Consider the following 17,411-nt stretch of genomic DNA (forward strand, 5'->3'; position numbering starts at 1 on the left):
TCCTCAGAAAAAATATAGATCGAAAATGGACGTTTATACCGGAAGTGGGGGGTAGGAGGGGGGAGGGGGTCTAAAAATTTTTTTTTGGGACCTTTTTACCATGTACTATAACATACTAAAAGCGCGTCAAGATCGGTGACATACGTGCGCACGGTTTTGTAAAAAAGTATTATTTTGACCCATATATATCAGTCCAAACAACAATTTCTGTTGTGCTTCTGCTTCTGCTGCTGCTGCGCAAGCGGTTTATTTTTATCCGCCGCGGGAAGGCCTCGTTGCACCACTCAGAAATTTTTATTACGTTTTAAGAAGAGAAAGAGAGAAATTCATACTTTTTGCCACGAGGCGAATCACCCGTACTAAAAGCTATTCTAGCTGACGAGTGAAGTGCACATTTTTGTTGAGAGTATAACTTGACTTACACGAGCGTATATCCAGTATAATTTCACCTTTATTTTCAACGCACACTCGCGCAATGAAACGTCGCATCTGCCTATGTATGCGCGACAATAACAGCGTCAAAAACTACGATAAAACTTTACTTTTACTTTTTTTTCTCCTTACAAGCGCAAGGACAGGTTGCATCTGCAGACAGAGAGATGAGAGGAAAAATGTTCTTTGCGGACGATTTTTGAGCTCTTCAAGTGATGCAAAGAAAGAGAGTGAGAGAGGGAATGCAAATAGAAATGTGGTTTTATGATTCAAACGAAGGAGGAGAAGATGCTCGCGAGCGCCAGCGCACGACTAACGGTATACCTATATATGCATCTGTAATAATTTTCTCTCTCTCTGCTCTTCCTTTCGCGTCATTCCGGCATTTATCTTGGTTATTTTCGCATTATACCGATGCTCGTCGTGCCGCCGCAACCGCATAATGCTGCGAGCGCGCAGCATATTATACACGAGAAAGAGATTAGAGAAGTCGCAAGGAACAATAGCACAAGACTCGAGCTTGAGCTTCGAGCAGAGAAAAGCGAAGGCGAATGAGCAAAAGTCCACTCGATGTGTATATATGCGGTGCAACTTCTCTTTCAGCCTCGAATTAGCCGATTATGAGTAAAACGAGCCGAGAAGGAGCTATGGGTTTTATCGCTGTCCCGATCACGCGGCCGCTATATAAGTAAGTATCGAAGCTGCGCAAGCTCTCGCGCGCGCCAATACATAAATATATGCGTATAACAAGCAAACTCATTAAAAACTTGTAAGCTCGCGCGCAGCTGTTGCTGTCAGACGTGCGGAGCTTGCGAGTCCCAGCTCGATCTCTTGCCTCGTGGAGGATAAAGTTTGCCGCCGCCGCGTAGCTGTGTGCTGCAGTTTCGAGCGCGCAGAAGAGCCCATATACCCGTATTGCTCGAGAATCGAACTTGCCTTGCTCTTTCCGCCGACTGTGTTTGTTAACAATTGGTGCACGACTCATACGCGGCGGTGAGCTCACTGCAGGCAACGCGGCAAACACAAACACACGTAGCACCACACCCATACAGAGAATTGCGAACCTAGTCGCGAGTTACTTCCAGTGGATGGCTTTCTCGGAGGGCATCGATCGACGAGCCTTCGTCTTCCATGCAAAGGCAACGTTGAATCAGAGAGAGAGAGAGAGAGAGAGAGAGAGAGAGAGAGAGAGAGAGAGAGAGTTGCTTTGCCTGTGGGCTAGCTCATGCAGTCAGCCATTCCACCTGTCCCACAGCGCACACTGCACGCACTGCACGCACGTATCATTAAATATCCAAGTGGCCGAGGTGCTGCGCGCGGCTCGATGCAGTTTGGCTTGCAAGGGGATGCGTGCAATAGTCGAGATACGGACAGAACTGCAGTTAAGAAGGGGCTGCCGAGGGCGCGCGGATTGCAGTTGGCTCGCACGATGGTCGCACTTACGCACGCATGACTGCTGGCCGACCGCCCATGACGTGCATAAACGCCGCATCGATCGCTTGCGTACAGAGTGACGTAAGCCTTCCAGAAATCATTTCTCTTCCTCTGTTCCTCTATCTCTCTCCCTCTCTCGTCGATCGATCAGTTGAAGTCTAATCTACGTGAAACACGCGTTTTATGAATGAAAAAAGTGGTCGATGGGCCGAAATTTGATTTGCGGCGAATGAAAATTGATGGACCAATTCTACGTTGTGAGAGTATGAAATCGCTCTTTTGGGCGATCGCTGCGGTTGCCATAGATTCAAGATTACCCGGCTCGCGTTCAGAAAAAATATTCAATTTGGATAAACAATGCATTCGGTTTCGATGTGCATAATCCGCGAGCTCGCGTGGCTAAGCAGCTTTGCGGCAATTAATTAGACGAGGTATATTGGGTACATCGATAAGTTATATACTAAATAAATTAGATTATTTCGTATTAGCAGCAGAAATAGCAACAACCACCTGCGATCGATAATACATCTCACCTCTATTAGCTGGTAAACCCTTTGAACTTAATGGCGATCCGCACATCGACTCGCTTCATACGAGAATATATTCCTTTTCTATCAAAAATAATAATCCTTTTTACGGAGGCCAGCACGTTTATCTTTAATAAACGCGCAAACGCTGCTAAGTCGAATAAGGCAGAAAACACTACACACGAGCAGCAGAAGCAGCAGCACTACCACCACCACCACCACTACCACTACCGAGCAGCAGCAGCAACGGCGGCGGCAGCAGAGAAAAATCAATGTGGTACACGGCGCGCAGTGGTGGCGACGACACAGCCCATGGCACTTTATATGCAGATTGCAAAGCTCCTCCGTATACCTAGTCTCAGCTTGTACAACATATCGCCCAACAAAAGAAAAATGTCCGATTCACCTGGAAAATCTGCAGCTTCTTTGCAATATACGGCGCACACAACAAGCGCACGCGTACATAACGCGCACATGGATTAATCACAGATTATCGGGGAGAAAAAAATTTTTCCCATACCAGCTCGAAATCTTTTTTCTCGCATAGCGAAAATTTACAAGTAGATCGAGCCGTTTTTATTTTGCACCCACATAAATGTGTACACACTGGTTCGATATCGCGTACATCGGTAGAGCTCCTTCATAAGCTCTCGAAGGTTTTGACCCGTTTGCGCGAGAGCTTGCGCCGATGGTCCTTTTACTTTGCTCTTCATAAATCTACGTTTGATTGATCGCGCTGCTTTTGATTTTGAAAGAAGGAACCGAGCGCTCGCAGACGCTTGCTGCCGAGGATCTCGAGAATTTTTCGATTACGTTTTATGAGCCCAGTTTCTCTTTCGCTCTCTTTTCTTTCTGCCTACGTATATATATACACCCACGACGGGCTTTGAGGTCCTTTCCATCAAACGAATTCAAAGAGCAAACAATTTTTCCACGTTATCTTTACTCTCGGCTGCTCTTATCCAATTTCGCAGCTCCTCCCTCGCATCTGGCGCCCGCGCTCTGTCGATCATTATTTTTCGAGATTTTCTATGGCAAGTCTGCGCAAACAATGTAATTAGTTCGGGCCGCGAGAGGAGCGCTTCGGCAGACAGAGCAGCAGCAGCTTTTGTCTCGGCCACCGCAAACTTTGTATTACCCAACGCACAACTCTGTGCGCGAAACCGCCAAGTTCGCGGCAGCTCGTGCACACGCACATACACATGAAGCATTAACTTGACTTTGCGACCGCATTATACATAGTGACTGCAAAAACAAAAGCGGCCATGATCACCGTCGGCCGTGGCGACGACGACAACAGCATCGTTGCGATTATCAAAACCGCAATAGCAAAAATTAAACAAAAAGAAAAGTCAGCTCGCGCGCGCTGAGCTACATTTCGCCTCGCTATATTTCGCTGACACCGCCGTACGTAGCAGAGTCTTTGCACTGGATGCTCTGGCCTTTCAACTACAAAAATACATTACACACAATTCCTCTTTTATAAGAGCATGTTCGTTCTTAGTAAAGCAGCAGCAGCAGCATCAGTGTGCGGCAGTTAGTAGCCAGCCGCTACGAGCTGGGAAGAGAAATAAGGCGAAAAGAGGCGGGTATTTATGCGCTAGAAGTGGCGGGCGTGTTCCTGAATTTACGAGCATACGAAAAAGATTTGTTGGAAAAAATAAAGCCCCCCGAAGAATTGGGTCGAGCATTATTTTTGAAAGGTAATTTCACTCTCGCTGCGGCGAGTATCGGATCTCGAGCGCCTCTCCGCGCGCTCTCGTTACACAGTGTATATATAACGAGAGTCGCTTATTATTTTTCGCACCTTGCGCAATCTCTTATGCCGCGAAGCTTCTTTCGAGTAAATACATGACTTTATGACTGGTTTTTTTCTTAGCACGTAATATCAGCTAGCTAATGTGTCTGAACGTGCTAATGTACGTAGCTATTAGGCTCGTTACGATCCTTCTCTTACGACACCCATATCTCCAAATACAAGTTCAAGTAATCGGCTGTACACGTAACGAGGCTCAGCTTGTCTCGGCTCGTACATCTTTTTAATTTGTGCTCAAAATTGTACACGTACGACGTTTGTCTACAAGCATATGCATAGCCATTATCGGCTGCAAATCTGAAAACAAATTCACACCTTTTATTTTTTGCAGCGAGACTTGCTTAGGTATTTAGGAAAGTTTCTCCGCGACACAATCGATGAAAAAAATCTACCGTGTCAGCGTGGCGCAGAGATCTTACGAAACGTAGCTTGCACTCTGCGAGTCGCGATATCTTGCCTCGCGCAGCAATTCAATTTTTTTCCTCCTCCTCCACTCGCTATCAATTTACAAATTCAACGCGTAATTATAAAGACTCTATCCTCTAAAGATGTTTCAAATTACCCTCGCTCCGGGACTTTGCCATTTCATTAATTGTCCTGTCATCTTTTTTTTTTGTAAACGTTTTAGTGCCATCTTCTGCTTTATCATCTTTTTTCTAGCTCCGCCGCTCTATCATCACCACCGAGGAGTTGAATCGCGAGCAACTTTCTTCGTTTACTGGGCTAACGTTGAGAACGAGATAGAGAGAGAGAGAGAAACAGCGCAAAAGTCGAGAAATATATCCTTGCGCGGCCATTGCAATTTCACTTTAAATTTTCTTTCCATTATTCGTTTATGGCCGCGTATAATAAGCTCGTTTATATGAGTGATTTGAGCTTGAAAGATATAGATATAAGCGAAAAAAAATTTCCTGGACTTAATATCCGGTACTGGCGACATGAAGTTTTGCAAAACGATAGCTAATAAACAAAACAGCTAATAACTATGAATTATAGCTTTATAAGAAAAAACTAACGAAAGCCACAAGCCGGATCGTTTCTGTAAGGTCGGCTGCTATCGAAGAGAGTCAGCAGTTTCGTCGATCGTTTGAAGCGGCTGAACGCTATACATTTTTGATTGATTTCATATATAGCTTTGGACGAATGGCGCTGCGGACGATACCAATTTGCCTAACAGCTCTCGTCGAATTTCTATAAAGAATCTTATTCTATACAGAGCGAGTACCTACACTTGTCTGATGCGTATTTATACGTATATCTACGTACTTGGGCGAGGAAGAGATTGAAAAGAAACTTTGAGTACATAGCGAGAGCTGCTGCTGCTCTCTTGCTCGCTTTCGCAAGTAAAACAGGGAAAGAAGATGGATATGCTAATCGAAACCAGCAGCAGCCACAATGATCCTTTTTTCGTGCCAACCCAACGGTATATACATGCGAGCCCGAGCGTGCGCTGTTTTTTTTCCCCCTTTTTTTTCGACCACACCGTACGCTGCACTTTCATTAATCTGAGCCCAGACTTACCATGTACGTGCGTGGGTGCTGCCGCTGGCCGATACGTTTGTATATGTGTAACGTACTCACACACGTGTTACATGTATGCAAAAGAGAGAGAGAAAAGAGGGAGAGAGAGAGAGAAATGTATAATCATGCATGGACGATCGAAACAATGGCCGACTCCATCTGTCGCTGTTTACATTTTTCCGAGTACCTATAGGTTACACGTGCCCGCGCCTATGTGCTGCACGTTTATGTCAAGGCGGATCTCTTTCCACACAGACCCTCAATTCCGTGTGCTGTCTGACTATAGCTTCTCTTTCCCTCTTGTTATTAAATATTTTCGTCATCAATCTTGCAGCTCGATCTTTATCTTAGCCTATATCTGCATATTGCAAATCGATTTTTACATCAACCCATTGTGTGCAGTATACATTTTCAGAGCAGCTTCGTGCAAATAAAATTCGTGAAAAAAATAATGAAATTCTGGCGATTTTGCGTTTACGAATTCCTGCGCACAAAATTTTGCAAAAATAGAAGATGGATCGGATGGGGATGCGGCCACCTCTGGGCACAAGAGCTGCGGAGAAAGACGAAAAAGCGTAGAAAAGCCTGAAGGAATTTTCATGCATTTATTATACATACGGTCGCGCGCGTATATGAGTAAAATGGGCTCGAGCTCTGGATTCTGCATTGGCTAGGAGGCCAGATCTTTTTCTCCTTCCCTCTCTCCCTCTTCCTCCGCTCTTGCATACAAACGGCGCCCTTGGGAGTGTAAACCGACGCAGGGCCCGGGGCGAGCAGCAGTGCGCCGAATTTTTTTCTCTCAAACTCCAGAGTAGCGTGTGTAAGCCGATATATAGTATATGCAACTTTGTTACTATACGAGGGCCGAGAAAAAAAGGAGATAAATTCGCTCGTCTAAATAGCCGATGAAATTCATACGCAACGAGCGAAAGAACCGCTAATGGACCTGCACTCTGTCTCTGTCTCTCTCTCTCTCTCTTTCCTTCTCAGTGTTGTTTGTATACCTACACACAAATACACCCAAACAGTGCACACATGCACACACAATACCGTAAGCAATTCATGCGTTTGTTAAGCGGCCTGAAATCCTATATGCGTCTCTTATCTCGGCTCATTGTGGCGAATGTATGCGTGTATGACCTCCATTATACAAATGCAATGATAAAAGTACTAGCAGCCATTCGTACAAGTTTCTCTTTCCTGTTATGTATCAGTGCCGTACGATTCGATTGCTTGGGATTTCGTCGGGGACGGAGAGAGCGAAAGAGAGAGAAAAAGCGAGAAAGATATGAAGCACAAAGATGAAGATATGAAGCGTATGCTTCAAAATGAATACTTTGCCGAATCATCAATGTTTTTACCGAAATATTCAATCAAAGGTCCATCTGTGTGAATCTTTGCTTTTACAGCAGATGAACACGAGTTGTATATGACCGTGCGCACATCCATCTGCAGCTCGAGTGATTAACAATTTAATTACTTCCGAGTCGCGTACAATCATGTTTGCGATATCTCGTGTACTTGACACAATGTTCTGTTCTATACACATTCTCGATAACAACAACGGCAACTGTAACGGCAATAACAACAATAACAACAACAACCACCAACGTGAATACTCATTCACGTTTCTCACAGGCATATACGCGAAATAACTAACTACTCCGTTTCGCTCGTGGCGATTTCCTCGGCATTTATCTGTTTTTGACTGAAGATCGTTAATGCAAACTTGAGCAAAGCGCGACGCTTAAATGATTCTATTCTCCTGTGTAATTTCGATTATCGGGCTCAGGATGTTGGCACATTTTTAGTAGTTATTCTCGCGAGTATTGTTTGCATCGAGATGAAAGGCGCGGGGAGGATTACAATGTCACTGATGGAATTTTTTTGTACTGCACAACTTTGGAGGCGAGAATGATCGTGGTAATTATTTTTCTTGATGTTGCGATAAGTGTATATTAAAGTATTATGTACATGGGACTCACAATACCCGAACATGATCGTACAATCTCAAGCTGCGAATGACATTTCTTTTTTTCAAAATCACGATTGTAAGTGAATACACGTGCGTATCAACAAAGAGTATGAATTCTCACTGGCATTACATCGCGTCGCGGTTCATTGTTGCAAAGATTCGTCGCGACGCCTAAGAAAAGAATCCGTTGGATTTTTTTTACAGATCAGCCCTTACAATACGCAATCAAAATGTTGGCTATCATGCAGCTCGCCTTGGCGGTATGGTAGGACGAATGGAACAAGGACGGGACGAGCGATCGATTAATTTCCACTAGCTCGAGGCTAATTCATCGCCTGTGTGGCGTCGAGACGTAGCCAGACCAAAGTACGTATAGGCTACTGAATATATATCTATATGCGGTATACACGCTGCGAAAGGGCAACGGTCGACTTACGGTGTTTGATGAGCAATCGTGGTAATGGATCCATGGGCCATGCTTGGGCTGCAAGGGCGAGGGTCGCCAGACAGTAGATTAGCAACGCCATGTCCATATCCTCCTTTGGCAGGAGCTTTCACGGCGGCACAGGCACGCGCGCACACACACACACACTCACACCGCAACACACGGCAACTACTCCGGAACACTGCACCGCTGCCGCGTGCTTGGGAGTCGAGCACCGAAGTCGCTCAGGTCCTATTGGCACCGAAGAACATCCGAAGGCTCGCCGTCAGCAGGCTAGCTTTAGTCTTCCCGTCGTCATCTCGTCTTCGACGCTGTCGTCGTCGTCGTCGTCAGCTTCGCCTGCGTCGTCCTGGGAGCCCTGCGAATCGTGTCTGCACCTGCAATCAAGAAAATTCGTTTCCATCGATTAGAGATCGATTCATGAGCGCGATTCATAGGCATGTTTGCCGAGCGTATATTTATAAAAGAAAAAAAGGGAAAATAATGCGAATCACGGAATTCTGCGATCGATTGGAAAGCAGCCTACACGAACATACGCGAGCTGGAGGATATTTTTTGAGCAGCTCGGTCAGTGCAGGCAGCTCGGAGTACTGCAGCCGAGGCGCTTTCACCTGCGAGCCGTATTCATAACGCATGCCGCGCACACACGAGCTTACGCACGCATATAGGTGCAGGAAAGTTGCAGGCAGGCAGGTTGCATCAGCTTTTAAAAGGCTTTATAAATAAATCACCATAAGAGTCGAGAGCCGCGGCGGAGAGTGAGAGACCGGTCGCGATCTCGTGCAGCTTGTGTACACGGCACAAAGGAGAAAACGATGAATTCCACTCTCACTCGCACTCGAGTACCATGCTAATTTTCCAATACGATACACGCATTCGCAGGAGGCAGTAAGAGACAGAGAGAAAGATAGGAAGGGAAGTGGAAAATACTCCTGCAACAGACGGTATTCATGTGACAATTGCGTGCTTTTTTTCTGCCGCTGATTCTTTCCGAGGTTTCGATCCATCGTGCGCTTCATCTCCTCGTACAGTGCAACTTTACATGTTTTTAAGAATGTATAAGGCAACCATTCAAATTGCATAAAAATGCATTTACATACATTTTTTTAATGCAAAAATAAAAGGAAAAAAGACGTAGTCCGCACTCAAATTAAAACTTTTTAATTGAATCATTTTAATACTGATTTATTTTTTGCGTTAATTTCTCAAACAACTTGGAAAAATTCAATCACAATTGAAACCATTCCTCACCGCTAGATGGCGAGTACTTTTATCTGTAAATCTGCAAGTGGCAAAGTCGAAATATATGTATAAGATAAAGCAAGGTTTTATTGTAAAAGTACGTACGTTTTGGCGATAGCCCGAGTATACATTTAATGGAATTCATGATTTACATTAGAATAGTAAAGTATAAGATAAAACTACGTGAAATTTAATTAAAATAACTACATTTAAAGATCTTTACATTAATTTTGATGTAAATATTTTCAACATGGTTTTTTATTACATGTAAGGGCGCATGTGCGTTTGATTGCAGTATTTTTACTCTCTCTTTCTCTCTCGCTTGCTCTCTAGCTGCAATACGCGCAGGTGTAACGTCCCACCTCAGCTAGGTAATTTATATATTTGTCACAATTATTACTCACGGGAAATCGTATAGCCGTACGTCTTGCGTAAGCTGTCCTTTTCGCGAATATAGTCTCTCTCTTTCTACCTCTCGCACTGTCTTACCATCGTGCGGTCATCGCGCGACCAATGAAGCGCCGCACCTCAACGAGTGAACTTGGAAAATGTGATACCACCTCGGCAAAGCCGTCGAGAGCACATCGCCTATATATGTATATAACGTATAATCCAGTGTGCCACGAGCACTCGAGAAAACTCCGAAGAAAATTATCCGGAATTTCAGCGCCCCTACGCTATATCATGATGTGCGGGTATCGCTCAGCCGAGTCTGCTACTACGCTACCGAGAGCAAATTAAGCAGTCTCTACCGCGCGCGCTACGTATATATACCGAAAGGAAGGATTTTCATTCCGCTCTAGCTGCGGTCTATCGCTCGAGCGCAAGCTCATTATTTTCATCGAATAATTCTGTAACAGGCGTAATGCCTCTTTTTTCATTCCTGATCCTGATCGTCGGCTATTAAAAGCGTTTAAATAAAGTTGCGTACGCGACAAAGAGTAATGTACGCGCGCGAACTTTGGCCTCGTGTTTTCGGACGCAGTGGGAAACGAGAATTGTTCAAATTTTGTGTAGGCGCCCAAGCGCAAAGATATTTCAAAATTTTCTCCGTTCGAGTTATATCATACACCGTATAGGCCAAGCAAAGAGAACGAAAGAGGGAGGAGAGACAGAGAGCTTGGTTCAATTTCAAAACGCTAAAGTTACGGATGATAGTGAGAAAAGGTGACAGCACCTGACTTTCCTCTCTCTCTCTCTCTCTCTCTCTCTCTCGCGTGCTACAGCGAGCGAAAGACAAAGTTGTATGTACGTATGCGCTTTGCCGAACTGCGCGCGAGAGTATAAGTGCGAGCTCTGGCTGCGTGTGTGCGAGTATACGTCTGACAGAGCCACTTCCTGTCGGAATGCATAATTAAATTAATCTCTGGCGCTGCAGCGCAGGAGCTTGTGCCGCGTTTCCTATACACCATATGCAGCTCCGACGCTGCCAAATCCAAAGGCTAGGTCTCTGAGTCAAAATAGCTATATAGAGCTAGATAGCTGGTGCATAGACAGAGACACGCACGGCACACAATGAAGCGAAATTTGGACCACCAGCTGCTGCTGCTACTGCTACTGCTGCTGCTGCCGTGGGACTTTTCGAAGCGAAGAGAAATGTGGGTACACCTCTTCGCGCTCTGTCTCTCTCTCTCTCAAACGCAGACTCAGCAGTTGAGTTACACAAATAGCTGGACTCTGCACCGAGAGAGAACATGCTTGCATATGCATGCCGAAGGAAGCGTGCGCCAGAGAAAGAGACTCCATCCAGCTTGAACCTACATAACTATGTGTGTCAGTGCAGCCGACGCTCCAAACTATTATGCCAATGGCTGCGAGTGCGCGCCGATCTTTTCGTTGAATGCATTCCGCAAAAATATTGATTTCGAGCCTCGAGGCCACCCAAACGTGACGCCGCAGCTATATATAAACGCGCACGGAGTTAATTAATAATCAAAATTGGATTAAAATTGAACTTGATTCCAGCTCGTTCATATTTACGACGATATTCGAAAAATTTTGTAATAATTCCAATAGATTCGCAATACCATGATGCATAAAATAGAATTCAATTGTTCATAATTCAACTTTTGTCAATGAAAATTTGATCATGTCGCTATTACTAATATTGCCTAGACGCTCGATGATTAAATGAAAGTGCCAACGAGTAATGTAATAACAAGAATCGATCAAAGCTAATGTCAAGCTTATTTCTTCTGATTGATTGCATGGGGACCTTGTGTTAATAAATCGTAACAATGGGATAAAACTCGGGAAGAGAATCGTGTCGAAAGTCAAATTTCGTAAACAATATCCTCGCGCGCGATTAAAATCCAATTCAAAGGTCACGTGCGCGCACACGGCGGACGCGATGATTTCAAAGCCGAAGATAAACAGAGGCCCAATTATTTATCGTTCGAATTATCGCATATCACGCCCGATCAAAAACGAGTCGAATAATAATATAAAATATACGTGCTGCTGCGAGAGAGAGCCTATATACGGGAGCGACTCGAAATAATATTGCGCAAGCCTCGTTACGTCCTGATTCCAGGTCTGAAGCCGCGAGAGAGTACACACAATAAAATAAAAATAAAAAATGGAAAAAAAAGTAACCCACATCGACAGGCTGTCGATGTATACATACAATAATATACATTTATTTCGTCAGTGGCAAGTCAACAAATAATCACGACGCGAATATTCCAAGCATTTAGCCTATAGACAAATGCGGGCCTCGACCGCGCAAGAGATCTCGAAAAAGCTGCACACAACAAAAGCCAATTAAAGCGATTGCAAAAGGATCGCGCGCCCCGATACACACGTATATATACACACAATACCTATCGACGTGCTGAGAGCAGCAGCGGCGGCGGCAGCAGCTGCTGTGTGTATAGGTCCGATATATCGTAACGAACGCAGTTCACTTACACACACACACAGACGTAATATGGATGCAAATCGACAGAAGGTGTCCACGCTTGCATCAGTGTATGTATGTGTGTGTGTGTGTGTGTTTGTGTGTGAACGTGTACGACTTGGACACGGTCAGCGAGCATCGTAACGACGTCGTCGGGTAACGCCCTTGTTCACCTCCGTGCGACGTCTATATATGTGTGTATTATACGGCACGAGTCGATTCAAAGCTCGGCTGCATTAATCTACTGCTGTGCTCTGGGCCCGAACTACATATAGCCCTCTGTAGCGTGTAAAGACAAGTACGAAATTGATTGGACTTACTATTCGCGTTTCTCGGTGCATGTGCTCCGGCCCCCCTCGTGTAAGGACTCGATACCGTGCTGCAGCGCAGCTACAATGTTCTATCCCACCCAATCGCAACTTTTAAATGCCCCTCAGCTAAATCTCAAGTTTACGCTCTAATCAATACATTCCCAACAATTCATATTCCTGTCGAGTACGTGCAGCTCGAGAAAGTTCGAAAAACGAAAATTATTCGCAACTTATACTTCTCGAGTGAAAGTATCGATTGATAATTATTTTTCCAATGATGCAGTAGGCCTCATTTTTACATAATTGCTACATTTGAAAACTTATAACATCCTGAAATGCTGTTTATTTGCAAGTCGGACGATTTGACACACGCTGTTGGGTAGTACAATGGGACAGCACAAGTTCAGAGGTGACATGAGAATATTTCCGATATCGCAGCTCTGATGGACTTTTACACTGTTTCATGATAATTATCTAGTCGCGGAAGAGAGCAGATTTAGACATTTTTCAATAGTTGGAGAAAACAAGATCGAACGTTTGCGGGCCCGAGCGATACGCGCGAGGCCATATCCGATTATATATCTGCGGTACGAGCGTCAATTTTTCGATTCCGAACGTTTAAGCGGACTTTCTCCTTATACAATTTTCTACTGTTTTCTGGCGTATATGTGCGGAACAGTCGTGCTGCGCCAGCTTCGACTCAGCTACTTAGATAAGTATCGCATGCATACATGCGAAAGCATTTCTCATTAGTTTGAACTAATATGCACTGATCAAAGCGCAATTTCTCTAGTCGACACGAGCTCCGTGGCATTGCTTTGCAACAGACCTTCGTTATATTATACGATGCAGCAGCAGCAGCAGCGGCGGCGTGTACATTTGAGCTCTCTTCGACGATGATGAAAACGCCGAGGACGCGAAGCTGCACGATGATATTGCGGCTTTTGGCGCAAGCAATTTTGTGCATAAATGTACATAAACAGAGGCGACGTGCGGCGCTCTCGATGCAGTCGACACGCGACATTGCAATTGAAACTCTTGGGATTCGGTGAAATAATATACATCCACGCTTACGTGTTGTATCAAAGCTAAATTACACTAATGATGTGTCACGCGCGCGTTTATTGGCGCTTTTGATGATCATTCGAACGCGACTCGCACCCAAAGTAAATCATGCCACGAAAAATCATCAGCCAGGAGCTTTTTTACTGTGGGTACAAGAAAACCCGAGTCGCAACTTGCGCTCTCTCGACGTTTATTCGAGTGACGCATCACATCACGCAAGTTTGTTTGCGCTGGACTTTTTACTTGTTCTTTCTTCCGAGCTGCATCCGTGTGCCAGCGTATATATTTGTGGAGCAATGGTGCATCCTCTTGTATACATAAACACACGAGTAGCGCGCAGACGTTCGTTCAAAGATAGTGCGTGGAAAGTGCCTCTTGAGGGAGGACGCGCTACGTTTTCCGTGTACGTATACGCGTTCATACGCACGCGCACAAAGTGCGGAGAGGCAGTCCTCGCTGTTGTTTGTCGAGCTCGTTTCTGTATATGCGGGTATACGTATACACGAGTCTCGTACGATTTGGAGCAGCGCAGCAACAACGACGGACACTACCGCTCGTCGAGCAATTGTATAGGTTTTGTTTAAGGCAGACGTATTGTTTGTCGCTGCACTATATATCTCTATATATTTTATTGTGTTTATTTCAATTGCGAGCGAGCACTCACGTATATACGCCGAGAGTTGCAGCAGCTTTTGCCACGCCGAGCCGCATGTCGACAATTCCAGTTGAAATAAAATCGTCCGCGCGATGAGCGGCCGCGTTGTGAGCGATTGCGATTTTGCACTGGATAAATTCAATTAAAAATAAATAATAATGCCACGACGGACGAGCTGTACGAGATTGCGGGACAGGCGAGCGACGGACTAGCAGCTGGGCTGGCAGGTTATATGTGTTGCAAAAAGCGTACGTTTGAACGAAAAATAATTTTTAAAAATTCATCGCCAACAAACACGTCGGAAAGAAAAAATCTATTGATGATTCGAAGCTTTATAAAATAATACGCAGCGCGCGAGCTAGGCAATAGCCCCGAGGCCGTAGCTGTACGAATTTGCGCGAAAGAAAACAAATTCGGGGCTTTCTGTGAAGCTTGCGAGCTGCAGCGGATCGAACGCGTACAAGTTGAAATTCAAACGATTCGAATGAAATATATGTTACAAAAATTTCCTTATACCTACGTGTATCTATGAAAAAGAAAACGAGCAGCAACGTGTACGTATATATGGTTCATGAAATTCAATAGGCTACACGGTTGATATTCCGTTGCAGCAGCAGCAGCAGCAGCGTTGGAAAAAAAGCAGTAACAGAGGCAGGCGGCGCTAGCACAACAACTAGCCCCCCCGATCATGAATAAGAAAGAAATGAAAGCTCAGAGCAGGCAAGAGTTGAACATGCTAAAATGCCTGTAAATTCGAGAGTTTCGCGCGCCAGTCAACCTGCAGTGCATTTATCGTCCAACACACATATTCCAAAGAATTGAAAAACGTTTTGGCCGTCTTTGCAGGATGAAAAAATAGACAAGATCACGGAGTTATACGTGAACGCGAAATAAGTCAGGCGTGATATCGCGCGCCAGCCTAACGTTGAAAATTCATCAACACGTAGAAAATTGGCTACAGGCGCGGGATAAAGATATTAGCCTAAATTTGATCTAATTAGCAGCTCAGAGACTCATTACACCCGATCGCGTACACGAATGCACAGAGCTATTGTCTAACATGAGGCAATTTACACCGCGCAGACACTGCGCACGTAACTTTGGAGCTTTTTGTACCTGCTGCGCGCGCGTAAATTTCGCGCAAAGTCTAATTTAGCGCGTCTCGAAACAATTAATCCCGCGTCCTGGCCTCATATCTCATCAGCACGTTCGCAAAAGAGAGTCGCTCAATTATTGCGGACTGCATATACTCGCGCGTGCACACATGCGCGCAGACATTGCACAAGCTGTACACTGGCCATTTTCTCGCGGATAAACTCATATTCCTACGGTCAATTCCACATGTTGCCCGGGCGAACCTTTGCTGAATTTATAACAATAAAACACAGGGCGCGTGCGAGCACCGCTGCAACGATTGATCTCAGTGGCCGGGAAAAAAAACGCGAAAGATCGTAAATCTCGTAATCGCATTAACAGCCGTGTGTACAATGTATAACGACGTATCGCGTATGCGTATAATGTTCAAACGCATACATAGACGCGCGCGCACACGTACGCACACCCCCGCATTAAGCCACACACGATCGCTGCGGTCGCGTCGCAGCAATGATGCATTCGCGCGCGCGCCTATGTGAATATAGGTGAAACATTTTGCGTTTCCGTTCCATTTGCAGCTTCGAGTTGGGTGACAGCCGGCAAACGCACTTTATCATCGCGTGAGCGCGCGGCCGTCGATACGCATAGCAAACCTCTAATTTCTACGGCACACGGCCGGTTAGACGCGTGTGTGTATGTGTGGGTGTGTGTGTATTTCTGATCCGGTAACGGATATATCGCGCACACAAGCCGCGGGTTATCCAAAGCCGCGGCGCCGCGGTATCAACGAGCGATTTTTCTTGCTTCGACTCCCCGTGCGTTAAGCGCAATCCGCGAGGCAACGAGACAAAAACAGATGATGCTCGATCGCGGATGCGGGGTAGAAGAGGTATAAATTTCCCGCTCGTAATGTTTTTCTCCCGAGCTCGCGCTAGTCACGCTCTCAATCATGAAGTTCTAAACGCTTCGACGAGAATTTCCAACAACCATTGTACGCGCGCGCGCGCGTTTAATTCCCTTTTAATCACCCTGTCGCTGACACAAATTATTAGGCGACGATCTTTGCTTCCGCATTTGGCGTGATCGAGCTGCGATAAGGCGAGCGCGCGCGCACCCCCTGCTCTCGTGCCAGCAGACTCCAAAGAAAATTGTTGGATTAATCGTACGTGTAAGCGCCAGCTGGATTCCACGACATTTATCTTACGGCCCCGAGTAACACGACTTTTCGACCGAAACATATGGCTCGGATAATTTTCTATTGCACGCACACACATACGCATACCCCTACGAGCATAACTGATAAAAATTTTGAAATATATAAAGCCTAAACTGTAACATTTTTCGACTAGGGCACGCATATAGTAAGTGCACATATAGTAATACAAAGCAGTACTTGGCTGTTTAACCGAACATTGGCCTTATCAAGTTAGGGTAGTCGTGCATTCCTTATCTGCACGTAGATACACATCGTTCAGTGGGGGATGGCTTTGGTGCTAGGGGAAACCGAAAACCCGCGCGAGCGGGTGATGATGCCCGAGTGTAGGTGCTGGTAGTGGTATATATAATGTGTATATTGTAGTGGTGTAGTTGCTGTCCGAAGCCGCACGTCAGGGCCAAGTTTTCGAGTCAACGAGCTATAGCTACGTACAAAGCCGTACCTGCTATGATGAGCTTGGCTCGGGTGTCCTGAACGGCCTTTTCCTTCTCGTTATCACTCTGCACCGCTAATACCGATTATAAAGAAAAGTTACTATAATGCTTAATGGAATTCCCCTATGAAGAGTTCGAATAGACGGCAGTGCCGATTTTAATATTTAACTCTGCGCTCACATCCATAGTAAAATTTCTGCGGTACCCAGCTCCTACTCCAACAAAAAATCGTACATTTAATGAAGATTTAATGTAAAATGGACTTCAAATTAAAAGTAACTGAAATTAAATTTTATTTAAAGTACATGAAATCTGCGACGCGTTATCTACAAGTACTGATTCTT

At 45.2% G+C, this 17,411-nt stretch overlaps 1 protein-coding gene across 2 annotated transcripts in view; it reads right to left on the minus strand.

Moving 5' to 3' along the window:
- Positions 1 to 17,411, minus strand: part of LOC106657671 (semaphorin-1A-like) — a 199,674-nt gene that overhangs the window by 108,811 nt on the left and 73,452 nt on the right. For both annotated transcript variants that reach the window (XM_014379292.2, XM_014379291.2), the window contains exon 2: positions 8,142 to 8,527. In XM_014379292.2, the coding sequence (XP_014234778.1) occupies positions 8,142 to 8,238 (97 nt within the window). In that variant the 5' untranslated portion in view covers positions 8,239 to 8,527. The remainder of the gene's footprint in view (positions 1 to 8,141; positions 8,528 to 17,411) is intronic.

Source organism: Trichogramma pretiosum, unplaced genomic scaffold (assembly GCF_000599845.2).
Source record: "Trichogramma pretiosum strain Unisexual culture from Peru unplaced genomic scaffold, Tpre_2.0 scaffold71, whole genome shotgun sequence".
Taxonomy (NCBI): domain Eukaryota; kingdom Metazoa; phylum Arthropoda; class Insecta; order Hymenoptera; family Trichogrammatidae; genus Trichogramma; species Trichogramma pretiosum.